Source organism: Dipodomys merriami, unplaced genomic scaffold (assembly GCF_024711535.1).
Source record: "Dipodomys merriami isolate MVZ:Mamm:240054 unplaced genomic scaffold, mDipMer1.0.p SCAF_4, whole genome shotgun sequence".
NCBI classification, from domain to species: Eukaryota; Metazoa; Chordata; class Mammalia; order Rodentia; family Heteromyidae; genus Dipodomys; species Dipodomys merriami.
In genome coordinates this window covers 32,407,879-32,426,502 of record NW_027205603.1, presented here as the reverse complement: position 1 = coordinate 32,426,502, position 18,624 = coordinate 32,407,879, and the positions used below count along the sequence as shown (strand labels likewise).

At 37.6% G+C, this 18,624-nt stretch overlaps 1 protein-coding gene across 2 annotated transcripts in view; it reads right to left on the bottom strand.

Annotated features, from left to right (window-relative positions):
- Positions 1-2,674: 2,674 nt before the first annotated feature.
- Positions 2,675-18,624, bottom strand: part of Ubxn2b (UBX domain protein 2B) — a 38,169-nt gene continuing 22,219 nt past the window's right edge. Inside the window, exons 7-9 of one of the 2 annotated variants that reach the window (XM_069990767.1) lie at positions 11,509-11,670; positions 10,006-10,198; positions 2,675-3,468 (exon numbers count right to left, since the gene is read on the bottom strand). In XM_069990767.1, coding sequence (XP_069846868.1) covers positions 10,036-10,198; positions 11,509-11,670 — 325 coding nt within the window. In that variant the 3' untranslated portion in view covers positions 2,675-3,468; positions 10,006-10,035. Of the gene's footprint in view, positions 3,469-5,313; positions 10,199-11,508; positions 11,671-18,624 lie in introns of those variants that run through there. The other variant, XM_069990766.1, reaches the window with a different exon arrangement.

Here is an 18,624-nt window from a genome sequence, read left to right as displayed (position 1 = left end):
CTTATTAACTAGTCTTTTGCTATCAGAGTATCAGCCATAGCCCTTGTGATCATCCATCATCTTCCTTCCCTGAAAGTCAGTGGGAACTGAACTACAGCAAAGGTTAGAAGACACTGACTTCATTTCTACAGAGGAGTCTTCTAAAGTCATTGGACTTTTCCCTGTGAAAATAAGAATAACACTTATTCCTTTTATCTTTTAGGTTTCTTGAGCAGACCATATAAAAGAAAAGTTACACAATCCCAATTATGTCATGAAAAAAGTATATGTTTGTAAAGGGCTTTATCTCCAATTACAAACTAAATGCCCCTTAAATGTTTATTATAAACTGGTTTTTGTAATTAACCATTCATAATACACACAAAAAAGGAATTTGTAGAGAATTCCTCAATTAACAAATATGCTGACAGTTTAACACCAATGTGAGTATAAAGTTGTCCTTGACAAAAGATATGTTACTATCCGGCTTTGCTGGAAATCCCTGGAGTTGACTATGTCCTAACTTGTCCCTGTTGTTGGAACGGTAGTATCCACTTTGGTCTTCCCCTTTACACCATTAGGATGGTATCTCAAGAAAAGTTTCCATGCGAGAGCTTGTTTAGCCTCCAGCTTCTCCTCCGCCATCTTCCCGGAACTCCCCCTGGAAATGGGATAATTTGGATGCTGGAAAATAGGATGTTGTTCTCCTTGGCGAGCTCCTCCACCTTCTTTAACTACTCTGGTCTCAGGGCCTCTAATCTCCCACCCGCGTTCCACCTCACCCCAGTTAGAATGGCAAAAATCAAGAACTCTAATAACAACAGATGCTGGAGGGGATGTGGACAGAAGGGAACCTTACTTCATTGTTGGTGGGAGTGTAAACTTGTTCAACCACTTTGGAAAGTAGTATGGAGGTTCCTCAAAAGACTCCACATAGAGCTCCCCTATGACCCAGCAGTCCCACTTTTGGGCATTTACCCAAATGTTTACAAACAAGACCACACTAAAGCTACCAGCACAACTATGTTTATTGCAGCATTATTTACCATAGCTAAGAAATGGAACCAACACAGATGCCCCTCAGTAGATGAATGGATCAAGAAAATGTGGTATATATACACAATGGAATTCTATGCCTCCATCAGAAGGAATGACATTGCCCCATTTGTTAGGAAATGGAAAGACTTGGAAAAAATTATATTAAGTGAAGTAAGCCAAGCCCAAAGAAACATAGGTCCCATGATTTCCCTTATTTGCAATATCCAGTATATGTATGAGTCAAGCAGAAAAGGTCAGATAAGGTGATGTTAGGAAAATGAACCCTAAGATATATATTCAAATGTTTTTTTTTTCTTTCATGCATTTGTTTCTAACGCAATTATAAGATTATTTCTTTGTTGCTTTGTATGTCCCTCCCCCACAGTATAACCCCTGCTTTCACTGTATTTGATGTCAGTATAATTTGTGGAGGGGAAGGGGAAAAACAAGTCGTTTAAATAAGGATACAGGTGGACCTGTTGCAACAATGAGAAGTACAAGTTGTCATGTCAAAAATGAACTTTACAACTTGGGGGGGGGGGGTTGGGTGGAGGAGGGGGAGGATGGGAAGGGATGGGAAGGGTAAACAAAGGAGGAAGCTACAAGGCTTGATAAGAAATGTACTCACTATCTTGCCCATGTAATTGTAACCCCTCTGTACAGTATTTTCACAATAAAAAAAAAAAAGTTTCCAGTGAATTTGAAAGCTGTGGAAATCATGCAGAATTATATGGAGGGCTGTGTAGTTCAGTAGTAGAGTACTTGCCTTGCAAACACCAGGCTTTGGATTCATTCCCCAGCAAAAGAGAAAATAGGAAGGGAGGACAGAAGAGGGGGAGATTTAAGGAAGGAGGGGGGGTAAGAGGAGAGAGTAGGTGAGGAAGGGAGGAGAGAGAGAGGCAGAGACAGAGACAAAGAGAGGGAGGGAGAGAGAAAAAATATATAACAAACAGAGTGAAACCAAAAAGAAAGAGAAACAAGAATGAAGGTTAAAGCTTATATGTGGGCTGGAGACTTAGAAGTATATAAAAAACAAATTAAAAAAACCTACCTACCCTCAGATAGATTTTTAGATATTTCCACATATGCATGAAGTAAAAGTAAGCATGTCTGTTATTTATAGCAGGAACACTGATAAAATGCTTCTGTATATACTTCAAGATAATTCCCTATGTAAAATCTAGATCTGAAGAACCACAGAAGTGAAACTGGGGACTTATTTGCAGGTATGAAATAAAATTTACATCATATCTTTTTTAAAAAACTTCTAGAAGTACAAACAGCTTTTATTACTTTCATTAGTAGGTTAAATAAAGGTGTATTTTTAAATATAAAAACTGAGGAAACAATTTATGAATTTAGTCATCTAATTATTCTTTGCACATGAGGTGAGGTCAAATGAACATGTAATCATGAAGGCATGAATGTGACAGGAATCTAGTCAGCTTTTGTCTCATTTATTACAACAAAATAAAAAAGATTAAAACAAAAACTTTAAAAGGATTACAATACCTACGAATATAATTGTATTAAAATTAATCTCTTATTTCAAGGACTACATATACAGAATACCTTATTTTTACAAATTGGAAGCTTTAGTGCCATTTTTAATGTCAAATATAGTATAAAAAACATCCTATGGAAATGAAATACTGAAATATTGGTTGAATGTTTTGATATGCATGAAAGGGATCTCTTAAGGAATATCCAAAATTAAGGGAGCATTATAGTATCATTTTCTTTCTGAAAAATAATTCCAAGAACACTGAAAATCATGCCATGTTTGCAGATACTTTTATCTGTTTAGAAAGGTTACTTGGAAATTGGTGACTCCAGTTCACTTGGGCTGCTGCCGCCGCTTGCGTGGAAGATTGCATAATGCAGAGAACAAGAACAAGACATAATGAAAGTGAGAATCTTCTTTATAAGTGCAGCCAAACAAAGGGAAGCCAAAGTCAACAGCTCCTCAAACTTCAGAGGCTTGAGTGCTACATGATTAAAGCCTTTACTATCATGACTGTATGCAGCTATTCATAAACTTATTACATACATCTTAGCACCCTCAATTAATTATGATTAAATTTCATTAACTTCTCTCACACTTTTAGAATCTCAATAGTAAAGTACTAAGTGAAGTGAGCTGGCTGGTGTAGTGACTTCCGTTAAATTATGTGAAATTAATTTAATAAAACAAATTGAATAATGGCTGTTAGGTTGGCACTATACAGTCTGTACAAAGACACAAGGTCTATAAATGAAAATAATCCTTTCTCCTCTAGAAGTAGATTGTCAAGTGGCCAGCATATATTTGGTTGTTTCTGAATAAGAGCTACCAAATAGGTTGTGGGGTTTTACTCCGTCTTTCTAGGATAATGTTCTTCCTGGTCTTCAAACTTGTAGAATCCACATTCTAGATCTCCACAATTTCCAGTTTCATAAATTGCTGTGTTCCTGCAAATGCCAAGCATTTCATGTAATGTTAGTTCCGTAAAGGAATCCATAGCCAGGATATTTTACTCATAGCTACACATGTACCATTTCTGGAAATGAACAAGGTAGACACTTCTGGCATTTTTTTCTTCTTTAAAATTTAATCAATTATCTACCCTTCTCCCCATGGTCCCACCTCCCGCTCTTGCAAGTAGCTATTTCCTGGTGATTATTTTGTTGGAAATTGAATATAGTCAAGAACCATGTGAAGTAAAGGAAAGGGTGGATGGAAGGTGAGTGAGAATGTTGAAGTGGGTGACACTGATCGAGATGCATTGTATTCAAAAACTGCCTTGTTAAATGGCACCGTACAACTATTTAAAAGTTAACACACACACACACACACACACACACACACACACACACACACACTCCAAACCTAATAAAAATGTACAAATTCATTCTATTACCAGTGGTAGCATTTTGAAACTATTAGTACATATATTCTTTCAATGTCTATATAGTAATTCACTGATTTATTTTTTGAACCATTCAGTGAGTGACTCCCATGAGAAGATATTGTTCTAGATTCTAGGAATACAACAGTAGATAAGACAAATCCCCACTCTCTTAGAATTCAGTTTCTGAGACTTTTGGTGAATGGGCAGAGACTATATTAGTAGATATAAATCAAAATTAAATTAACAAGAAAATACCCAAATTGGACTGGGAAAGTGGCTCAGTGGTAAAGTGCTTGCCTTGCATGCATGAGGCCCTGGGTTCGATTCCTTAGCACCACATAAGCAAAAAGAAAAAAGCCGGAAGTGGCGCTGTGGCTCAAGCGTAGAGTGCTAGCCTTGAGCTGAAGAGCTGAGGGACAGCACCCAGGCCCAGAGTTCAGGCCCCACGACTGGACCCCCCCCCCAAAAAAAAAAAAAAAAAGAAAATACCCAAATTGCTAATGCTTTGGTAAGTAATATAAGGTAACTGAGGAAGACAAGGATAGCTATACCCTGAAGCATCGAAGAAAGAACGAAGGTTTCTCCGAGGACCTACACTCAACAGAGTGCTATTTAATATAATTTGCTACCTGCAGATATAGGGCCTTCAATAAATTATTAACCTACTGTTTTGTTAAATGATACCGCCCATATACAATTATTTAAAGATAGTAAAAACAAAGTCAATGCAAAAACATTAAAGGATATGTAGTACTCACTTCTATTAGGTTAAAGTTAGAAGTCACAAAGCATGTTGCCCAAGTAATCTGAATCAGTATTGCCATGCTAATGTAAACTAGGAGCAAAAGGACACCAGAGAACTTGGTAACTCAAAAAAAAAGGCAGTTGTCTTTAATCTATCCTTAATCCTCTGGATCTTTAGATGGTGCCTATTAGCACACACACTTCAATGATTAGACAATATAGAAAAAGTAATGCATTGCAAATTATATTTGAAATCGGACTCCACTAGTTTCTAAGTTACCTATTGCTTATTGGGCCTTTTAAAAAAGCCAAGTATGACACAATAAAAAAAATAGTGATTCACCTGCATTCTTTCCTGGTACCTGCCTTTGCAACTGTGCCAGCGAGGCCCTTAGATATCAACTGCAGAATTCAAGTAGCAGCTGCCTATGAGTTGCATCTCCTATCTAAAGGAAAACAATCATCAAGTTCAATTTTCTAAAAGTGCCTTCCTGCCCAGATAAGAGATCACAGCTATGACTTCATAGAGACAAAACTGTTGAGCTAAATGTCTTACAGCTAGTTACTAGTTCTAGTACAGATGCCACTTTCATGCGTCAAACAAACACCCAGTGTTATACATATGCACTAAGACTCCTTTTGTAAACTATTTAATTGGAAAAGACACTTTAATTGAAAATTATATAATGATGATGAAAACTTTTTCATGACAATATTTATCACAAACACATTACTTTGTTATCACCATTCAGGGACACAAACTCTGAAGGGGAAACAATTCATTTTGTAATAATACACTTTATGATGTTTTCAGAAATTCATGGTGACAAAAGTTAAGAAGCACCTGAACTTTCTGTGTAGGTAGAACGCAAAACAGAAGCAGCCATGGAAAACAGAGATGGCATTACTGTGACTTGAGTTCTTCACTGTTCCCAAAGAGGATTCAGAAGAAAATTACTCAAGTAAAACTACACACTGAAGAAATTTTAAAAAAAATTTTTCAATGAGTTTCAATGAAAACATTCTTTATTAGTAAGCAAACACTTTTTTTTGAAACTTTTGATTACATACATCATGCAAAATGACTGTCCTTAGACACTTGTCTATTTGCGCATCATGACAATTCTTTCTCCAAATAATTATATATGTTTAAAGTTACAGTAATTACAGTATTAAAAATGACTCTCAATGAAGCAAAACACAACACATGTGAAAGTAGTGGCCATCACTTCTGGATGTTCAATCCCTTTCCCAATGTTAACATCTGCATCTTATAAATTTTATATACAAAAATGGCAGTCTTTTTTTGTATGTGCATCTATAGGCACTCTACTTCATTGATTAAAAAAACAACATGGGGCTGGGAAGGTGGCTCAGTGGTAGAGTGCTTGCCTCACATGCATGAGGCCCTGGGTTTGATTCCTCAGCACCACATATACAGAAAAAGCCAGAAGTGGCTCTGTGGCTCAAGTGATAGAGCACTAGCCTTGAGCTGAAGAGCTGAGGGACAGTGCTCAGGCCCAGAGTTCAGGCCCACACCGACAAAGCAAAACAAAACAAAACAAAAGACAGAGGAAAACTTCAAGGCTTGGTAAATGTTTTCCCTGTTAATCCAAACAGGACAATGACCTTTTATTTAAAATGTTTCTTTCAAGAATCACTTCATCAGGACAATCACTTTGCTTCATTTAAAAGGTAGTTTTACTAGCCAGGTACCAGCAGTTCATGAATGTAATTCATAGTATGCACCTGTGATCTTAGTTAAGGATGGGAAGCTTTAGGTGAAGATGGCAACCCTAAAGTAGGTGGAGGCGGCTCAGTCACACACCTGAGAGGGATAAGAACCTACCCCTAACATAATTAATGAGAAACATGGAGGCATGGCTCAGCAGTACTCACCAAGGCTCCAAGTTCAAAACCCTAATGTAGTTTATCACTGGTTATTTTTCATGAGAGTTCTTATCTAAATTTTTTCAAAAAATAGACAGGTGTAGGGCATTCTATTGTATGGAAAATAAGGAAAAATTATCTTCTATGACAGAATTCTGCAATATTAAGATCTATACTTGTCTTATCAAAGTACTAGTGTTTCCAGGACTCAAAAATCCTAATTTCCTTGAACTAACCAGTGAGCCCAGGAAAAGATGACTCCCAATAGTAACACACCCAAACCAACTAGCACTGAGTAGGTAGGTGTACACAACTTCTAGATGCCTGGAAATAGAGTACAAGTCTCCATGTCCAAGAAATGGTAGAAGTGGTTTCAGAACTGAATGGGAGAGACTGGAGGAACTGGGAGGTACATTGAAAAGAGCTCTGATTGCTTGACACACTTAGAAATGTAGAGATTAACAACGAATATTAAGTCATGAATAGATAGTTCACAGAAGTGTGGCCACTGAAGGCCTGGAAGGCAATATACAATATTTATGGAAAATTAAAGAGATCACTGCTATATAGTTGCAAACTTATATGAGATTTGTACTTATTTGCACGCAGAAACCATGGGAGAGATTTCCAAGAAAATAGTGGAAGGTATTATCTGCTCTCTTCTTGCCAACTGTAGTAGACTGTGAATGTAAACAGCTATACTGTGGAGAGAGCAAATAAATAAGTGTAATGCAACCAGAATTTGGCGAAGAAATTTTCAATCTACTCAAATAGCCAAAGACACTGAATTGAAGAGGGACCTGAGTGTGGCAGTATAGACTTGGGCTAATGTCTCAGATGTCAGTAACCCAAAAGGAAGAGATTAAAGATATGACTCAGACTTCCGGTATCAGAGTCAGATAAAATAGATGGGATTATCTAGGAAAGCTACACTATCTCCATGACATTCACAGGACACCTACAAGTTTTTCTCTTTTTCTTTGAGATAGTGTCTCATTCTGTAGCTCAGGCTGGCCTTGCACTCACAATTTGCAGCCTCCTGAGTGCTAGGACTAGAAGTGGTATACCTCTGAACAATGTAATGTCGAGGCATACCTTGACAGTATGAGAGCAGAAAGTACTCTCTTAAGTTGAAAAGTAGAGAGTATGGTATAAAAAACGTTTCCATCACTCTCCAAGATAAAAAGAAGAAACAAATTCCTACAACTACTCAGATGGAGGTATGTAATACTTTCTGTGAGAAGGAAGGATGCCTGAAGACTCCAGTGGACTGAGCACTGAGTCACAGCTTAATCCTGGGCTCTGAAGCCTACTGGAATGTCTGGCTGGATTTGTACATTGCTTGGCACCTGTGACTCCATTTTTTAAAACTCCATCTCCCATTTTCTGAACAGGAATGTTTATAATTGCTATGCTATAGCTGTCCAGCCATTATGTGTGGAGCAGGTAACTTGATTCCTAGATTCACAGGTAGAGAGGAAGTATATCCCTAGAGACACAGATGCTCTCCTATACTTGATGTATATGACATTTGGGACTTTTCAGCTAGCCAATTCAGGTAAAATTTTGGACTTCTGAGTTGATGCTGTAATCAACATGTTCAGTGAAGCTTTGAGAATCTTTGGATGGGGTACCTAGAATGAGGAATCTGAGACAGCATAGACTGTGTAGGCAAGCATAATGTCTCTCTTACTCCTCAAGATGTTCATGTCCCAATCCGCAAATACAGTAATCCTAATCTGTTGGACCCCATCTAGTTAGGAGAACATCTCTGGTTGACATCAAGAACATGTAATGACAGAAGAGTCAGAAGACACAGTGTATAGGCTTTGAGGATGGATGATGGGGGTCATAAACAAAGGAGTACAGGTGGTGTGTAGAAGCTGGACCAACCTGGAAATTATTTTCCCATAAATCCTCCTAAAAGGAGTGTACCATAACCAAACCCTGATCTTAGCATAGTGAGCACTATGCTGAACTTGCAACCTATAGATTTGGAAGATAATGACTGTGCTATTTCAATGTGTGTGTGCATGTGCACGTGTGCACATAACACACGCACCCGTGTTCATGTGCATGCATGCATGCACCTGTGCACTTTTTCTTTTTTGTTTTTTTTAGTGCAGTACTGGGGCTTGAACTTGGGATTTTGAGCTCGTGTTTGGCTTTTTCACTCAAGGCTGCTATTCTACCACTTCAGCCACACATCTACTTCTGACTTTTTGAGGGCTGATTGGAGATAAAGAGCTCATAGACTTTTCTTCCAGGGCTGGTTTATAACATCCATCCTCAGATCTTAGCCTCTTTAGTAGCTAGGATTATAGGTGTGAGTCACCAATCTCCAACAGATTCTGTAATATTTTATGGCAGAAAAAAACAAAGAACCAACCAATCAGAGGTGGTGACCAAAGATGAATCAGTGTCTAGAAAAAATAAAAAGCTTTTCTATTATTCTTGATATAACTCATCATTTGAGAAATACTTGGCTTCAGTAGAAATGCAAACATTTGGGCTAGTAATTCTTTAGATCCAGACTACCTGATTGAATTGATACTGTTCTGTTTGTACAGTAGTTTTGTTCTGAATTAGAATACATTCTGAGCTGCTCATTTAGAAATGGATAGAAAATCTGTTAAATGGATAAATGAATGTGATCAGGATAGAATCTGGAAGGAATTATAATGACTTGTTTTTAAAGTGCTGTTTGTCCCATCTCAAGAGTTGCTGACTTTCTTTTCTTTGGATTCTAATTTCGACAGCCATAGTTCCACAAAATACAAGACCAAAGTGTATTTTTGTGATACTATTAACAGAGGATGTGTAAAAGGATGTGTAAAAATCTTAATAGGAAGCTGAGCACCTGGGACTCACAGCTATATTCCTATCTATTCAGGAGTTTGAGATCTGGAGGTTTGAAGTCCAAAGCCAGCCTGGTAGAAAAGTCCAGAATACTTTCCAAAATAACCAGCACAGAGTTCAAACCCCAGTGCCAAAAAAAAAAGACAAAACAAAACAAACCCCCAGTCTCTTAAAAGGAGAAATAATTGCATGAGCTAACAATTTCAATCAAACTCAGAATACAGATACTTTTCAATATGTATTACAGAAAAATTTTTATCTTATATGATCAAAAGGATTTTAATGGCTGTTGGTCATTTCTGCATCAGGAAACTTTAGTGCAAATTTTACCAAGTACATGTATATAAAAAAGAGGTTTTTTCCATAAACAAATATTACATCACTGTTACAAACCGAGCATGTAACAAACTGGTTGGCTTAAATACTTAAAACCTATCAACTTAAGCCAGCCCTGCAACTAAAAATTTGAACATATTTATGGTCTACCCTTAGTCCAAATTAACTTAAACCAAGGCTGGAAGACAGAAAAACAAAACCAAATTTATCTGGTATAATAATAATTTCTATGCAGAAAAGTATTTTTCTTATTAACATGGCACATTACCTATTTCTATATGCTACTGCATAGATAGTATTATTTTAGTTGCTGGAGTATCACAGTGTTAAGAATATCTGCTTCTTGCAGTGTCAGGCTTTCATCTGTTAGCTCCTTATTTGGAAACGAAGTCACAAGAATAAAGTCAACAGTTGCAAATTCAGGGCGAGACTGTACAATAAATTCCCGAACATCCAGGATCCTGAAGAAATAAAAATAAAAAATTAATATGCTACTAAAGGAGTATTTCCATGCAAGCAAAAATTAAATCATAATATAAGTTATGCAATTCTAACTAATTTAAAGGTGGTGCAATTTTCTTTAGTTTACATTATTTCAATGGGAAAATTTATCTCAGTCTTCAATTAAAGTACAATGAATAACTTGGAGTGAACATTTACTTTTACTGTAAATAATCTGAGCTATACATAAAGTATTAACAATACTACCATATTAAAATTACAAGTTTTATGCTGGAGTAGAAAAAATGCTAGGACACCTAGGCTGGTTTATGACAACATGAGTTGCATGTGGCTACATGCATGCATGTAATCTCAGCACTAAGGAGGCTGAGGCAGCAGGACCATGACCTGAAGGCCAGCCTGAGCTATATAGCTACATAGTAAGACACTGCATCAAAAAGAATTTTAAAAAAAAGAAAGAAGGAAAAAATATTAAAAAATTATGCTCATATACATGGAAACTTAACTGAAAAAAATTTTATGTGCATAAGAAATATTAAGTATTAAAGGGTTAAAACATACTATACTTGACACCAACACAAACTATTTACACTATATTTTTATATCACAAATTCATATTACAAAGAATTTGTGATATAAAAATTTATATAACTCTTATTGGAATTATCACTTTTTTGTGGGAGGGTGTCGTTATTCTTGAGATAGTCTCACTATAGCCCAGACTAGTCTTGAAGTTAAAATTATCTTACATTTTTAAAAATAAATTCACCCAAGATTTTTTTCCCTACTCAACTTCAATCAGCAGCAATGCAACACTATAGCTCTTAATTTATTTTTTAGGTTGGAATTTATATAGGGATTTGGATGATTTGCAGGGGTTGCTTATTCATTATACATGACTACTGCCATTTATTCTGTCAAAAGCTCACTTTAACAATACAAGGGGCCAGTTGCCGGTGGCTTGTGCCTGTAATCCTAGAGGATCGCAGTTCAAAGCCAGCCTAGGCACAAAAATCCCCATGAGATTCTAATCTCCAATTAATCACGCAATAACCAGAATACGTGCTGTGGCTTAAGTGGTAGAGCACTAGTCTTGAGCACAAAGAGGCTCAGGGACAGTGCCTAGCTCCTGAGTTCAAGCCCCACAACTTACCAAAAAAAAAAGTAATATAAGGAATTTCAAGGCCAGCACTCTACCACTTGAGCTACAACGCCACTTCCAGGAATTTCATATTATAAATCTCATTTTACTTTGTTAAGTAACATTATATTATAGCAAAATAGATATTCTATTGGGAAAGCAGCTTACCTGTGTGTACTATTGAATCTTTGTATCAAACGACTGCCATCTGCTAATCTGATTTGAATTTTGGTAGTGGGCACTGAATCATCAATAAGAACAACTGCATTAAATAACGACTTGTCCTCTTCTTCTGGGGAGGAGGGTGTACTGACTATTTCAGGTGTAAGGCTACGGGAGAAGATTTTTCAGAATCAGAACACAAGTCTGAACATGGAAGACACCATACACTGAAGGTACAGAATAGCTGGAACTGTAGCTGACCCTCAAGCAACCCTTTGTATGACTTCAGGACAGGCAGGATACAACTTCCCGTGCTTCTCCTCTGCTTCTCCCAGGGTTTTTCATCATATTAAAATTGTTTTGGATATTACAATTCTCATTTACTTATCTAGTATCATTCAAAAGCCTAACTGCATTTTCCTACTTTATCTCTGAAATTTCAGACGGTTCAGCATAACAGTTTGATTAGAAATCACAGCAATTAATATCAAAGAATGATTAAGATCACACACAAATACACCTAACTGGGGGCTGGGAAGGTGGCTCAGTGGTAGAGTGCTTGCCTTGCATGCATGAGGCCCTGGGTTCGATTCCTCAGCACCACATAAGAAAAAAGAAAAAAGCCGGAAGTGGCGCTGTGGCTCAACTGGTAGAGCGCTAGCCTTGAGCTGAAGAACTGAGGGACAGCACCCAGGCCCAGAGTTCAGGCCCATGACTGGACCCCCCCCCAAAAAAAAAATAATACACCTGACTTCAACTCTCAACTATGTTAATTGTATAAGTTAACCAATCTCTTTGAAATCCCATTCTATCACACTTATACATACATATATTAAAAAATATACACACAGATATATGTACCTATATATGGAGGAATAAACTCATGAAGTCATGTAATCCCAGTAAATCCTTAATATTCTGCCTATAACACAATGCTTCAAAAGGTTCTAGCTATATTTACACATATCAGCACAAACCTTTTTAAACAATTTACTTAAAAACATCTGATTTAAGTAGTTACTGCTTGACAAAAACAAAGGTAACTGAAGTATTAATGAGGAATAAAATTTTATTCATTGTGAAGAATTTATAATGAAGCTTACTAGACAGAACACCTTACTACTTGACTTTGATTAATAGTGACATTACATTTTCTTAGTAGCTTGAAGATTTAAGCAAGTTACAATTATTTGGCAGGATGGTTCATCATGACAAATAATGTTAATGTCAAAAATGGGGGGGAGTTAGTTGAGAACAAACTTAGTTCAATCTTTTACAGACACAAACCGTATTCTCTCAGTCACTCTGAGAGATTCTTTTACAGCCCTCATGATTAATCTAACATAGACAATGCATCTGGTTTCCTGTAAGTTATTTTATCAGATTAAAAAGTCTATGAGCATCCAGGCTTTAGTTCAATGTAAATTGAATCTATCATGATTCACTCCATCAAAAAAGTTGCTCCAGAATACAAGTTAAAGATAGTAAAATTAATACTCACTGCTAACACTTTCCCTTTAGCTGGTTTAGAATTAATTTGAGAAAATATATAAGGATAAAAAAGGAAAAAAAATTAAAGCAAAGAATTGCTATATATTAAGGATTTTCTTCTTTTTTTGTCTCAAATTTAGAAATAAGGGCTTAAAAACTTAAGTGTAAAGCCATTTACTGTGTCAACAGTATAAATGAGAAGGAAGAAAGTCCAAGGGCAGGGCCAGGAGAATGCATAGGACTTTCTTTGCAACATTAATAAGCAGATACACACATAATTGCCATCATTATCATTGCCACCATCTCCAATTCCTTTGCATCTGAACCATCCTGTGAGACAGTGTTGCATAATGCATTAACATGGTTTCTGGAGCCACACTGCCTGGTTACAATGTACTCCACTATGTAGGTGTATGACCCTAGGAGTTACTCATGCTCACTCCACTAAGTCTTCTTGTTGGTGAAAGACAGGATGGTAGCAGTTGTGAAGACTGACATTCATGAGGACAGAAAGGCACTCGAAATAAAGTCTTTGTGTAGCTGGCATTATACTGTAATGACCCTAAGGACAGCTGGAAGGAAAAGTTACCACTTTCTCCCCAGTGCTAAGTGAGGATGCTGGGTTTACTTGGGACTCTCTCTTCTCCAGGACATAAAGCTGCCTCACATTTCTGTTTCCATCATCTTAAAGCTTTCTGTTTTAAATTGTGACCAGGCCAGGCTTTTCTGAAATATAAAAATAAAGTGTATATGGGGAATTCTAGATGAGGAAAACTTTTTATGCTCTTTGTAAAAATTATGTGTGTCAAAATGAAACTCGACGGAACAGTAACACTTGAGAACTGGAATAAATGGACCGTGGGGTGAAGGTAGGTCAGCCACACTCATTGGCAAGAACTATTTCACAGAACAAATACCATGCTCACAGCTAAAGCTGAAAACTAAATGAGGTCACAGTCCAGCAAAACTAACCATTTTTAATAAGTTGAATTAACTTTAATGTTTAGTTTTCAAAGTCACACTTCTGTTACTTAAGTTTCCCCTAACATCCAATTCAATCAACCATAGTGACTTTTTATAAATTTTATTTTATTGTAAAGATGTTGTGTTTCAAGTTTACATATAGATGATTATTTTTAAAAGAGCAGAAAGTTAAGTTGGGCACTGCATGCAATCCTAGTACTCAGGAGGATGAGATCTTAGGATCACAGTCTAAAGCCATTCTGGGCAGGAACGTGTGTGAAATTTTAATTCCCAATAAAACGAATAAAAAGCCAGAAGTCAAGCTGTGGCTCCAATGGTAGAGCACTAGCCTTGAGCAAAAGAAGCTCAGGGATAGTAAAAAGGCCTTGAGTTCAAGACCCTAGGACCAGCACAGAGAAAGAAAAAGAGAGTAGAAATAGTAGCTAGAAGAGAGAGGGGAAGAAGGGGGGAGAGAGAGCTGGGAAGTTAACTGATAAAACAAGGTCTTGGCAAACAGGAGGAAAGCATGTGATACTAACTTCCTCAAGAAGGAGAGAGAACACTTTTTATTATGGATGGATATAGTCCTTAGCAAGCTTGGATACTGAAGTTAACACCAAAGTTCCCATTTGGCTTTATTTCTGGTACTATTTCTACAATGGGGCAAAAGCAAACAAATCTGAGATGGGTAATATGTACAGGCAGAATGAACGCTTAATCAAGCAGGGAACATCTACAGAGTATTTGGGGCCAGCCCTCTGCAAATGAGAAGACACATCACTGCCTTCTCAGCAACTGAGACTGTCCCCAGTAGTATCCAGACATAGAAGCAGACAGTCCAATGACTGTAGAAAGGTGAGGGGTTGCCCAACAACGGGGATAAGCACAGAAAGAAAGGAAGGAAGGGGCTGTTGGGCATATTCTTAAGGGTTCTGGGGCCAAGATGAAGTCAAACTCCAGGTCCAGAATAACAAACAGAATATCCCAAATTGACTAGGCAGTATGAAAAGAGGCAGGAACTGCTCTTTAAGGACCAAGATCGACTTCAAATAATGACTTTTATTTTTATACATACCAATGCAAAAGCCTCAGTGATGGTCCACACTCTAGTCCTTCTGTCAAAAATGCTGATGATTAGCTGGGCACTGGTGGCTCATGCCTGTAAACCTAGCTACTCAGGAAGATGAGAGCTGAGGATCACAGTTACAAGCCAGCCCAGGCAAGAAAGTCTGAGATTCTGAGGTATCCCATTAACCATTGACAGCTGGAAATGGAGCTGTAGTTCAAGGTTAGAATGTCAGCTTTCACATAAATAGCTAAACGATAGTACCCAGGCACTGGGTTTAAGCACCAGTACCAGCAAGCATGTAGGGGCACACGTGCACGCGCATGCACACACACACTTGGTAAGTCTACTTGTGCTCTACCTTATCCTGTTAATTTTTACAACTTTTTTTGTCGGTCATGTGGCTTGAACTCTGGGCTTGGGCGCTATCCTTCAGCTCTTCAGCTCAAGGCGAGCGCTCTACCACTTGAGCTACAGCTCCACCTCATCCTGTTAATTTTTAAATAATATAGCTCGTGCTACCCCCGGTACCAGTAAGCGTGTAGGTGAGCGCACATGTACACACGCAAGTGCACACGCACGCACGCACGCGCACACACACACACACACACCCCGACTTGCCAAGTCTTTACTAGTTGAGCTCTACCTTATCCTGTTAATTTTTAAATAATATAGCTTGTGCTACCATTGCAAGTTTACAGTTTTCCATCAACGATTTATTTGAGCCTACTTGCTAATAACCCCCCCAAAATACACATTGCTAATATTTATCCATAATCAATAGTGTATCACAAGATTTTGTTAACTTTCTTCTCCATTTGTACTTAAGACTGCCATCTATGGAAGAAATGGATTGTTCCCCTCTTTTTTTCCAATTCAGGAAATAGTTGCTTGAGAAGAGTTACTTTAGAAATTTCTTCCTAAATAAATAATAGTTAATTGTTAAGCTTTTGTCTTACTACTTTTTGGGGTGAGGAGTGTTGGGGAATCAAGCCCATTGAGCTATACTTCCAGTTCCTCAACATATTTTTTAATGTAAAATCTTCACATGAACTGTTCAATTTAATACTTCATTTGCATAGAATTATATAGTAACACATATTAAATATAAGTTTCATGTGTATACAGGTTTATACTATCACACTAAACTCCTAAATATAAAATTTCTGTACAATAGAAGCCAAAAAACTTACTGGATTTATTATACTCCCTGCAGTTGTGATTATACCAGTGCACCAAGCAAACAAATAATTGTAGTATGCCTCTGTATCCAAGGGTGCCACATTTATGGACTTAAAACTCTGGGTTGAAAACTTTCAGGAAAAAAAATATATAAGTCAGCCATGGTGCCTTATGCCTTTATTCTCAGTACTTGGGAGATTAAAGCAAGAGAATGAGAGTTCGTGGCTATACAAAAAGACAATTAAGAAAAACCTACCTTTATTGGCAGGAAGGGAATTTTTAAGTAGATGTGATTAGGCAGTGAAGGACTTGAGTTGTAAAAACAAAGCTAAGTCAACCATACTCCTGTGTCTTCTGTATTTTCTAGGAAGCAATCTCCATCAAGGGAAAAGAATGAGAGAATAAAGACAGGAAATAAAAATTTAAAGAGCCATATATAAAATTCCTGTCTATTTTGAGACAGGACAAAGGAATTGATAAGCAATGTAAACATGGCAAATAGATTTGAAAAGGATGGAGTAGCATAAAAAGGAATAAAGACCCACAAAAGGGTAGTAATGCATGGAGGAAGAGAGGCTACTTTTCTAATATATTTTATTACTTATGAAGATTATGTCAAGCCATGGTTATAAGTAAGTCATTCATATATTATGCCATGCATATTAGCATTTAAATTGTACTATTCAAAGTCCTATAGTTTCCTTGGAATGGTCTCAGACTCAATCCTTCCTTCACTTGCTATCAAATGAGCTCAGGTTTTATAGACAAAGCTTGTACTCCAAAATAAAGAATGTGGATACTTAAACTATACTGAACAAGCTAGGTGCCAGTAGCTCACACCTGTAATCCTCGCTACTCAGGAGGTTGAAATCTGAGGATCATGGTTCAAAGCCAGCCCGGGCAAGAAAGTCTGTGAGACTCCTATCTCCAATTAGCTAGCAGAAAACAGGGAACGGCACTGTGGCTCAAGTGGCAGAGTGCTTACCTTGAGCTGAAGAGCCCAGGGACAGTGTCTAGGCCCAAAGTTCAAATCCCAAGACCAACACACACACACACACACACACACACACACACACACACACACACACACACACACACACACACACACACACACACACACACACACACACACACACACACACACACACTCCCAAGACCAACATACATACTTCCAAGACTAACACACACACACACACATACACACACAAGCTTCCTGGACACCATCACTGTAAGCACACTGATCCTACTGCAAGATCTTAGTACTCAAGGCAGACATGCATGCGTAAAGCCATCATGTATGATGTAAAGTACCCTATTGTCTGATGTACTCAGCAACCCTTCACAATTCCCCATTTGAAACCATGTGCTCTAAAAGAGGAGTAAGGCATAGTGGCGAAAAGGGAACACCTCAGATACTTCGGTTTGAACCCTATGAGACAGCTATTTTCTTTTTTTTTTTTTAATTTTAGTTTTTGGTAAAGATGCTGTACAGAGAGGTTACAGTTACATCAGTAAGGTAATGAATACATTTCTTGTTAGGCATTGTTAGCTCCTCCTTTCTTTTTCTCCCACTATCCCTTCCTTCCCTTACCTCCCCCCACGCCCCAGCCCCCCAAATAAATTCTAAAGTTCATTTCCAACATAGTGTCTAGTGAGTCTCATTGTTGCAATGGGTCATCTTGTGTCCTTGTTTCAGCATTTTGTTATTCCCCTCCCCAAATTAGATAAATATATATACAAAATGCAGGGTACCAAAATCAAATACAGTAACAACAGAGAATATACCATAGGAGGAAGAACATACAAAAGAAACAAAGAAAAAAATCAAAGAAAAAATAGTACATTACAAACAACAACAAAGAAAAACCTCTTGTGGGGCTGGGAAGGTGTCTCAGTGGTAGAGTGCTTGCCTTGCATGCCTGAGGCCCTGGGTTCGATTCCCCAGCACCACATAAGCAAAAAGAAAAAAAGCCAGAAGTGGAGTTGTGGCTCAAGTGGCAGAGCGCTAGCCTTGAGCTGAAGAGCTGAGGGACAGCGCCCAGACCCAGAGTTCAGGCCCCATGACCAGACCCCCCCACACACAAAAAAAAAAAAAGAAAAGAAAAGAAAAGAAAAACCTCTTGTGTTCTTGTTTTGAGGTTCATTTCACTTAGCATCATCTTATATGGTATTATGTACATAGCTTTGGAAATTTTCTGCTCATCTGATAAGATTATACTAGGCATATACTAATTATTGCAAATAAGGGAAACCATGGGACCTATATTTGTTTGTCTGGCTTACTTAATATGATTTTTTCCAAGTCTTTCCATTTCCTAACAAATGTAGCAGTGTCATTCTTACTGATGGAAGCACAGAATTCCATTATGTGTGTGCGTGTATATACACATTTTCTTGATCCATTCATCTACTGAGGTCAC